We start from the raw sequence: 11,160 nt of genomic DNA, 5'->3' as shown, positions 1-11,160 counted from the left end.
GCTGCATGCCATCCTTAGCCGTCTGATACCCACCTTCTCAAGCAATGACAACAACGGCAGGGTGCGCTAACCAAACGGACAACACGGTTAGCTGATTGACTGCTGCTGCAACGGCATTCCACCCTCATTCCAGCAACCTTGGTTTCGAAAACCGTTCTTTGATGCACCCGAACGAAGCATATTACGGCCCGCAGTTTCAGTAAGGTGGTTATGCCTACAGTCAGCGTCCCGAATTTCGAGAACGAAGATTTATTGAGTGCAAGACTCATATCGTTCACGACCAGTAATGAGCATGCGTCAGTTGAATATGAACCCAACACGACGACCGGGACTAAATATGTGAACTCTAATTTCAATACATCAGGCTGTGCCCTAACTGACTCAGATGTGCATGGATCTAATGTTGTCATTCGTTCTCCTTTACATCGAAATGGATCGACACCAACTATGGTCACTTTACAAGACCGCCTCCTCAATGGATCCCCTACTGATGTTTTGGCATCAACTCATTCAACGGGCTACGTGTCCGGATCGTGCACTCCACCACCTGTCCACACACTACCCGGTGCCTCTGGAAATTTTATCCCTCTTCACAACCATAACGGTGTCCCTCCCTACTCGGCCCTAACCTCCCCGTGCCTAAGCAGCAAGTTAAATCCTGGTGCAAATGTTCAGCAATTGTTGGCCTACGGCAACAGTGCGGGACCTGGCGAGTGCCACAGCCTACAGAACTCGCCGTTTTATCATCACTATCCTCTCAACGGCAATCTCCAGAATCAAATTCATCGACAGCTCGGTGGAATGTTATCGTTGTTGTTTGTTCTCACATATGCTTCAGGGTCTTGTTAAAACTTTTAATACTTTATTACTCTTTAATACTTTGCTTGTGTCGAGATAGTGCCAGGCGAGCACTTTTTTCAATCTTATTTCAGCTGTCTCCGGCAACGGTTCATTTACAGTCTTGTGTAAATTGATATTCATGAGTTGCCTATTCGAGTCACAAACAGCGTCCCTGGGACCTGCGACGCAAAAGCGCCGAAAGCAACTTCTGTTTATACGCTTGGGGACTGTTGCCTCCACTTCTAAAGCCCCGATACCTGTCTTACTTTCAAGGCTTATCTCAGTTGTTCGCTCCCTTTCTCTTCGAGCACTCGTTCTGTTAACACGACAAGCAAACCGACCAGATTCTTGATGTCCATTAACAGATCGAATTCTTCTAGCTGGCCTTATGTCCTTTAAGTAGCCCTTTTGAGTCTAAAACGTCGCAATGCTACTGGCTGATTTGTGTGCCACAGTGACACAGTAAGCCTGCATGCCCTGGATAAATCTGGTTACCTTATTTTTCAGCCACCAAAATTCACAATGCTCTTACCCCCCGGTTGGCTTGCGCTCAAAACCAGGGGTGTCACTTTCCAACTTTCCACCCTAGTACAATACCTGACTGGCAGCCCTAAATCCGCCAGCCACAAGTAGGCTTCCGTTTAGCTTAATATATGCCCATTCACACTTTTTGTCATCATGTGTCTCAGTTGACCTTTGTCAGACTGCACAGTGTGTTTACTTTCTCATGCACCCGCTCAACTTGTTACGATCCTAACATCATTACACAGGTTTTACTCGTCACCAACCTATAAACTTCCATGTGTCATACTCACATCGTTGTCTACCTTACTAGCCCCACTACGTAACAACTGGAATCCCTCCCCGCTGTTCCCCTAACCCTAAATATCAGCTTTGACAGTCCACATGCTGCTTCGACATCACCGGAAACTGACCAGTAAGCCCTCAAGTCTACCAAATCACATAACCGTGCAATTTCTGCGCGGTTGGCTAATTACTGCATACCCTCCTTGTGATCTCATTGAATGGTCTCCAATTTGTGTTGCTTTTGGCCTGCATTACGTATTACGGCTTGATGAACAGCTTCAGGTTTTTTTTTGGTCCAATCAGAATACTTTAATGGTGTTTGATGAAGCACATGCGACGCCGGTACTTGTTTTCAGCAAAGGACCTGCATGGTTTAATTTCCTTCGAGCATAAGCATGCTTCTTTGATAGTCCGCCGTCCTCAGTAAAGTTAGTCGAGTAAGGTTTCTGCTACATCTGTGTACTATAGTGAACTAAGTTCCGAATGTTGGTGGTAAACAATCCGTGTGGACCTTAGCATCCTCCTATCAGTATCTTCCATCGGGGTTGAAACGGTGGAAATCAAGGCTAAATGGAAAGAACGCCCAAATACGAATTGCGTGTCACTAAGAAAAGGCCATGGTTAGACGTTTTAAAATGTTTTGTGAGACATCAGTAAGGGCTGAAGAAAGGAAATCTACACACTACCGTGCGAAAAACTCGTGGGATGGGATATTCGTAAAGCCGTTAAAATTGTACACTTCTGAGGCAGGAACGCTGGCGGACGCGGATATCTTCGCTAGATGTCTTAGAAGTTCATGAATCACTGTCAAAAGCGTCTTGCATGGGAATGTTGATTACGTTTTCGTCGGTCCAGTCAAAAACAAAGGTGTGCACATGTGCATTACGGGCACATCTGCAGCGAGACCAGCCAGTTTACGTCTTGCTGAGAAGTGTTTGGTGAGCCTTCTCGTAATTCGACCCTTGATCAAATGACGTTTGTAGTCTCTGCCACAGACAGTCGTGTATGATTCCAATGACGGTCACTCGGTTGAAGGAACAGCTGGTTACTGGTAGACATTACTGACTAGCATAGGTTTGGTCAATCCCAGCTCACGATCACCCAATTGTGCGGTCAACATACAATCATCACCGCGTATCAACCTGTGTCAAAGTGGCTTAAGCAGTCGATACCTGAAATCAGTGTATGGAGCCCGATATCATGGAAACTGTAGCGGACTTAGGACCCTATTAGCGTGTTGGATCAAATAAACGGGCTAAGTAACAAAATCACAATAAGAAAAGAATAAGCAATCGATAAGGACTCACGAATGCGTATATCCAATAGTCCACTACACCGATTTCAATGCAGTAACTGGCTGTGAAGGAAATATTCACTTGTAAGAATTTTCCACTGATGATTCACAAGTGAGTGGTATATTCCACAAATAAGAAAGTTATTTGCAGCTAAAAATGTCACAGGGAGTTAATGTGACGTTCAACAGTTCACACAAACACACATCTAGTCCCACTGGTTCAGCAAAACAGTTCAGCGGAGAGAAAATCCACTGATTCAGTAAGTCAGCCAGTCGCGCCGATTACTTGTGTATTGGTACCATTTTTCTCTTGATGTAATTATTGGTACAATAAAACAAACGTCATGATAAAATATGCACAACAGTTACAAAATGTAGTTTAAGTTCAGGAAAAAACCGATTACAGACTCTACAAAACCCATGTGAGGGCAAATATTTATTTAGATGCCATTCGATGCGCAAAAGTGGTCAATTATGCTATGTGAATTCGTCGTGTGTAGAAGCAAGCGATCAAAGACGTCACATACTCAGTCATGTTAGGCACAAGTGTGGGAACGAAAGTAATATCTACGGCATCATTTTTACCAGAGGTTTTTCAAGTATTCCGTCACCAGTTTCGATGAGTTGAAGGGGGATGAAGGTGTCACGTGGTCCCAGAGAGAATAGACGTAATCTGCGTCTCTGAAGGGAACTGTCGTCGAATTGATGACTTACGAATAATTCGTACACATGAAATTTAAAAGATGTCAGTAAACACACTTGACGTGCCGACATTCCGATGCAGCTCTTATCCCCATAATACTCCAGCTGCACACTCCCGACAAATGAGAATTGGCCTGCAAGGGGATATGAAGTTAGTTTTTGTATATTCATCTGGCTGAACAGCTCTTTGAGGTTTGTAATGATGGTGAAGTCAAAGGCTGTATGGTCGTGCAAAACTGATCCAGCAATCTAGTGTCATCAACCTTTTCCATAACTCACCGTCCCTTCAGCTTAGGTTAATATCATACTCACCGACAATAACGCTTTATGCCACGCCTAATTATGAACCCTCCCAAAAATCTGGATATTCCCAACCATAGTCTGTACACGGGTGAGAAAGCAACCGCACCGGTTCGAACTACGAGGCTATAGAATGAATTTACGTTATAACGTAACACTTGAACAAGCTAATTCGTGCTGCCTACCTGGAGCGACTAATCCACATGATACTTGAAACCAATCCCCATGCCAAACTGTGTTCTATGTCCAAGCTGCGTTTGATCTCAACTCTACACTGCCATTCGTTCGACAAAATTCATTGCGGTGTAATGACCGTTTGTCACCAATGCCTCTGGCAGGAATAATGGGCCCTGCAGCCGTAGTTTCTCCTGCGCAGTGTCTACAAATCATGCTTTACGAGATGCAATCGCAAGTAGGTGGAGCTCAGTCGGTAAGGGTTTTTACTCATAACGGCTATCATGGTCATGAGTCGTGCGTAGGCAGTTATTCCGTTTGCCTGAAGAAACAGTAGCACTGAATCAATCCAGAGTATATACAGAATCCAACCAAGTCCAGATTCTCATGAATATATGTCTCATTGGTTCCGACGAATGCAATGCAGCACACAGCTTTATTCGTCTGACCAGTTCGCGTCTTAATTTGTCAAGTACCAGAATGTACCAAAATCTTGTTTGAAAACAACACCAATAGAACCTGCGATTGCTTACCTCTCAGCCTTAAAGAACAAAAGCAAATGTGCAACAAATAGGGTTGAGAGTGTACGTCTTGAAACAAATGGCAGCACATAAGGGACATCTGGTATTGGATATCTGGTTAATAATGGTTTATCCACACGAAGAAAGGAACTGAATGTTGCTTATATTATGGCATTCCCGGTGGGATGGGGGGATTCGCATACAAAGAAAGCTGCTAATCAGGTTATTTCGATCCGTAGTTCAACTTATAACGACTGGGTGGTATGGGATAAGGCCATCGTTTGTATATCCCTTTCTTCTTTGATTGGCTGTCATCAATGGTGACGTTATCTGATATTTGCTTTTAACACCAGAGACTGAAAGTCATTGGCGTTCTGCAGTCCTCCCCAGGAACTGCAAGTGATTCACCAACATAGAGCCCAGATTGAGAGATTAGCTAGTGCGTCGTGGAAACCTTATAAGATACTGAACTTCAGACAGACACCGTTCCTTCGGTTACCGCTTGAACTCTATACACTTCTTTCAATTATATGCACCAACAATTTTAAAATCTGACTCCATGGGATCTACCGGACATTTGGAGAATATTTTCTCGACAAGACTTACGTACTTTTGCCAACCGACTCACCAGTATGTAAACCAGGGAGGACACAACCGATTTACGGAACAAATAGCCATCCACATGTACCGGTTTGTGGTTCAAATCTACCGTGAACTTCTTGTTCGTCGGGTTATACAAGGACTTTCAAAAGTTTTTCTGACAGGAATATCATTTTAGGGTTAGTCAGTTGAACAGCAGGCCTGAATTCAATGTGAGCCTTTATTATGCACGAACGATAAATTCTTTGTAGTGTGAACTCATGTTACATTACCCCTACGCAGTGACTGCACTCGCAGACTAGTCTGTCCCCTCTCAGTTGAGCTCCAGTTGATTAATCATACTGATCTACGCGTTTGGCCAGCATATTCACTCAGATCCGACAAACGAATGTCATGTCTGACTCGTTATCAGTAGTACAATATTGTCAACCACGTTATTTGGACCACCTAACCAAACGTAAACGCAACCTTGCAACGTGTCCTTGGTGGGCCTGTGTGCACTAAGTATGGCTGCAGTAGTCGGATCGCAGTGGAGCCCAGAGGACTTAGCTCAAGCGTGGCGGCATCCCATACAAACAATCAAAGTGATTTACACATTTTGAAACAGACCAGCAGGCTTTCTTTTGGACATTAGCGAACATCCACCATACAGTCATTACTTAGTAACACATACTAACCAATTTCTCGAACCTAGTTTCTGTTATCAGCTGCAGTGAAGCGGGATTTAGCAGGAGATATACGTGGACTGGACTATTTTAGTGTACATAGCTGACAAACTGCACCTCCTTTGCTTTACAAAAATGCACCAAGACGCCAAATTGAAGAGGGAGGGGTGAAAACTTTGGAACCCAACCTTCCAGGTCAGTGAACAAACTGGTGACCGAATACCAGGTGGTATACATGCAGTTATAAACAGCTGTCACAAACGTCTCCCGCACATATCATTCGGCTAGGTAAGATGGGACAAACAGAAGATACTACACGAAAACATGAAGTTCGAAGCGGTTGCCATTGCCTGATCGGTTTTAGAGGTTTCAATAAGAAAGACTAGTTCACCACAAAATTAACCAGTTTAGGCAAACTTCTGTTCAGCAACATATTTATTATTATTATTAATTTGGCGCTCATAGTTCAGTGTCGCATATGTTCCTTTTATTGATGACCTTCAAGGTCAGTAAGGTTGCGAGTGCCTGATTTCTGAATTCAAACAGAAAGTGACAACTTGTGTTCGCATCAGAATGCCAAACCAAAGTGCTTGAAATTTGTGGATTCAGCAATACAGTCAAGTAATTTCGAACCAAAAACCTACGGAAGGAAAGTCAAGTGGATGATCGCAACTAAAGTTATTAAAACGTGCTACGCGTCCATCGGTCAATTATCGTGTGGCTTATATTGGTTTGCTTGCTTCAGCCCTTTTACTAAATCCTAGCCTCGCAAAAATATTGCTGTCGGTGAAGCAGTTGGTTCATACTCCTTCAAGTGAAACAACAATCTATCTAAGTCTTTCTCTCCTATGAACGTCTAGTTCGATCTCATGACTAAAACAGATCACTCCTCGGAGTAAGAAAAGCTCTTTTTCCTGGTATATTCTCTTTGTACTAGAAACTGAATGCAATGGTAGCTACCAAATGAAAACTTCCGTGTTTCATACATCCCGGAGGATTGTTACCAAACAAATCCACCCTAATAAAAGCGTATCGGATAAAAAAGCCTTGTATGCAATGAGGAAGGAGTCAAACAAGCAAACGGCGCCAGTTTAAAGTATTGAAAACAAATAACTCTTTGAATCATACAACGTAAGAGGCCATGCACAATGGCAAAAGAAACGTTTCCTTCAGGAAATGTCGAATCTTGCAGTTTCAAAATTGTGTTTGTCATGCATCGCTCTTGAAACAGGATATCTCTGTTTAACACTTTTATTTTGACATTGTCGGACATACCACCAAAGACTGTGGATATATACCAAATAATTTATAACTCCGGTGAGCTTTAAATAAACTACAACGGCTACTGTGTACGTTAGAAAGACCATATGACTGTCTCATTCGCTCAACACGGTGCAAAGGGCGCCGTCATATCAAATGTGATTGTCTGTGTTAGAAACTCAAATTTTTCTTGTGTGCGGCATGCATACATTTGGCTTCTTGTGAAACTCTGTCACGCATGACGCACCATAAACTGTACTGTCTTATTCTGGTCTTATCCAACCCTAGCGCATTCCATTTTGTGTACGTGGGGAATTGTTTTTGACGCCCAATGTTTACTTTTTCGAGTAGCTGAATGAGTCACCGACAGTGAAAATATGAAGGTGTTTTGGTGATAGGCGGGACCAAATTGAATGGAACAGTGGTGCCATAATGTTATGGTGAGTGGCTGTATGAAGACAAACGATCGATGCAGTAAACACATGGTAAAAGTATTACTCGCGATAGAATAGTTCGGTCACTCGGTTTTCAGCTGAACAGCCTCTTCGTATTCCAGTGTCATTGATTCCATACTGAATAAATCACTGAGAAAATCACGACTCGCAAGTGAAATATCAACCTAGATTTTAACATTTTTCTTCCCCGTCCTAAAATGCTGATCATACAGTCCTTGACGTTTGTGAGCCACTTAAGAACAAGGGACTAGTGAGCAGTGAAAATCAGCACATCACATGCGAAAAGCAGTATGAAAGGACCCAACGCTACGTTTTAGAATTGTGTCTTGCAACTCGTGACCTCTTTTAATTCCGTGATGAACGAATGAATCGTAGTCTAATCAAAACCATCATCATGGGGCTCGCATCGATGGATGATTTGAAGTAAATGGGTGAATGTGTGCCAGAGGGTGAAAATTCTTTGAGCGAACTAGTTTGGAGCTAAGGTCATTTGCCTCCAGGACTGAGGGTGAAAGCCAATCGCTAATTTAGTTTTCGTGCCATGTTAGAAGGTTTAGAATGGGCACCATGACTTGAAACACAAGCTCCGCCAAATCTTTCTGAAAAACTTACACCAGTGTAATTAAACAGCGTCTTGTGAAGGTGCACTAAATATTATGTTTGACCCTTGTGTTTGGGATAGCTGTCCAACCAATGAATTTGGCGGTACTACCTTTCAAAGTGTGACATGTGGTAGTAAAGATTCCTGCGATAACAAGTCTGGGGATGACAAATTCTGATGTTGGCTGTCTTCGGTCCGCAAAGATATCCTTTCACATTGCATACGCTGGTGATGAATGTCTTGGACACTGTTTGTCCACAGTTTCCTGCGGTCCGCTAGCTGAAATTTATTTCCTTTGGGTTTGTATTGTTTGTGTCTTCCAAATGATTTCCAAAGCACTCATTTGTGTTTTTTTCGGCGTAGGCTTTTACTAATCTAATCTCTGAAGATCAGCTTACGTACTCGGTGGAGCAACTGCAACTCCGGGCTGCACAGGATCAACATAAGTATTCAGTGTCTGACCGTCGATCATAGAGTTTCGATGGATCACTTCTGGTCTATCATAATCCGGTGTTTCCAATCGTGACATTAACTGGTCTGTCTCAAACGATCGTACCTGGCTCAATCGTTTCTTCCTGTTTGATTCACTCAATCTTGCAATGGAAAAAGCTGCTACTGGACGCCGCAATCTAGAAAGATCGTCACGACTTGCAGTATCAGAATCACAAGCTGTATGCGATAAACAAATAGAGGGCTTTCAGCGTTGGTCTTCTTGAGGAGGAAGTTTTCTATTGGAATGCTTCCATACGTGAGCGCGTTCAGGATTTATGGACAAGCCATAACTGCCCTGTTTTCAAAGGTAATATGCAACAGAAATAACCCCTCTTAGACAGTTGGTAACATTTAAAGAAACTGAAGAGTTTTTCATTTGAAATGAAAGAACAAGCTAAGGGGGATGCTTTCAACTTCTGAGGTGCCTGGATGACTAAATGTGTCAGCATGAATATAGCATTAATTGAGAGAACAAGATAATGAACCAAACTTTATTCCACGCTGGACAAAGTACAGTTTATTAAATAAATGCTGACAACGCAAGCTCGATTGCCTCCAAGATTGTCACCGCGTCAATCCATGTGTCCAAAATGTAATTGTAACTAAGCCAACACAGCCACTTTCCGTTCAGTCGCTCGTCAGCGGCTATAACAGTTTGCGCTAGTTAATTAGCTTCCTGCTTTAGAAAGCATGAATCTGACTGCATAGTTGTAGTTGAAACGATACACGGCGAGTGGGGTATCGTGGCAAGTTTTATGGGGCTTCTTTATGAGCTCCTGTTTATCCCACTTCCACTGCATGAGAGTTCGGTTAAAGGGTATGCAAAACAGAAGAAACTGGTCACACTTTGGTTTTTGTTTCTGAGACTGACTCATCTCGTTGTTCAGGGTAGGATAAATAGCCATACCCACTGGATGGCAAATGTTAAAGGATTTAACAGCGATCCTGTTGAATGATTATGATGAACACGCTGCTCATCGGTGGATTTACATAACTGCTCTACCAGGAAGCCTTCCTGAAGATTGCTAGCTGTTCTAAAGCACAACAACAGTTCCGTTGATCTAGAAATCTGTAAGCATAAAATAGTCATGAAGCAGGAATATTCCAAAGCCGTCGTATGCCCATAAACAATGTGAGCTTACTGCATTATTACTTTGCATATTTATTGCTCACATGAGATAACAATTACGACCTAAAGCAGTCCCCTGGTGATCGAAAGTGATTTCTGATAGCTAACCGTTTGTAATAGGTTTTGACAATAATGGACAACTTTAGCCAGTTTTACCAAAATTTGTTCCGCAGTTAGAGAAAATATTTAACCTCAACTATATTTAAACATGATACGCCTGAACGTATTTTTCCATATTGATCTGAATGGGGCTCAGAAAAGTTTGGTTGAACTATGAGCGCAATGGACACACGGTTACCGGAGAAAGCCAATAAAATATGAGACATTTTTTTGCCTGCCGATAAGTACGAAAATGACACAGGCTTGGGGATGCAGTTTCACAGCGTTTTTTAGGTAGTCGAGCAGGTGTGTATGAATCTTTGTCTAGAGTTTTACACACAAATAAAGTTAATATCACGACGTAACGCACTTACGAACATCATCAACGAGAGATTGAGCTTAATCCCAGGTGAACCTCCCGTCAAAGCCAAATTGATATGCAAATGAGTGTATTTGGCGATAAATATCACGTTTTTGGAAAAAAATAAATTTGGTATCCACTTACTGTTTATGAATCATTTATAGTTTAACCTTCACAACCGCAATATTTGTCTTTTTTATTTTTCATTCGGATGGTTCTGAAGGAAATGTTGCTACTGGATGAAAAGATTGATCTGGACTGAACCACGATATTGTGTGAATAGTTTAAATCAACTGAGGGAAAAGTTGACCAAAATGTCATTATATATTAAGCAGCCAAACCGTTGTACATACGCAATCAAACTTCTAACCATTTCAGTCAGTTCTTGTTTTTAAAAATACTAGTAGCATGTGAGTAATATTTTAACTGCCTGAAAAATGGGTATTCCAAATCACTTAACCGGCGCCTAATCCATTCCGGCTAGTCGACTGGTTCTCATCGAATGAACTCCAGGTGATAATTCGATTGGGTAAACACCTGGTCATATAAGCAGCCGATTGAGTGTAGAAACCCAAAGCGAAATGTTATACTTCCTTATATTGTGTACGATTTGTTTCGCTTTTTTCCAAGCAGGTGCCCAAGAAAACACCGGTACGTACTTTTGGTCGCAGTTGAACATTTCATGTTTCTGTTCAAACCAGTGAACTTCATTGATAGTCATATCTATGTTGTATATAATTCAAAGTTAGCGAGTTTTTAAGGAAGTAAAAGCATACCAACAGAATTTTATCCATGCTCAGAATGAACTTTCACTTATGGCCATGAAAGATTTCAACATTGTTTTAATGTCTTTGGGTATG

General features: G+C 42.2%; 1 protein-coding gene across 1 annotated transcript in view; it reads left to right on the top strand.

Moving 5' to 3' along the window:
- Positions 1–210: 210 nt before the first annotated feature.
- T265_03188 (hypothetical protein) overlaps positions 211–11,160 on the top strand; it is a gene marked incomplete at both ends in the record, with an annotated part of 77,219 nt that continues 66,269 nt past the window's right edge. The window contains one exon of the mRNA XM_009167607.1: positions 211–697. Coding sequence (XP_009165871.1) covers positions 211–697 — 487 coding nt within the window. The remainder of the gene's footprint in view (positions 698–11,160) is intronic.

This window comes from Opisthorchis viverrini, assembly GCF_000715545.1.
Source record: "Opisthorchis viverrini unplaced genomic scaffold opera_v5_44, whole genome shotgun sequence".
NCBI lineage: Eukaryota > Metazoa > Platyhelminthes > Trematoda > Opisthorchiida > Opisthorchiidae > Opisthorchis > Opisthorchis viverrini.
This window is presented reverse-complemented; position numbering and strand designations above follow the sequence as displayed.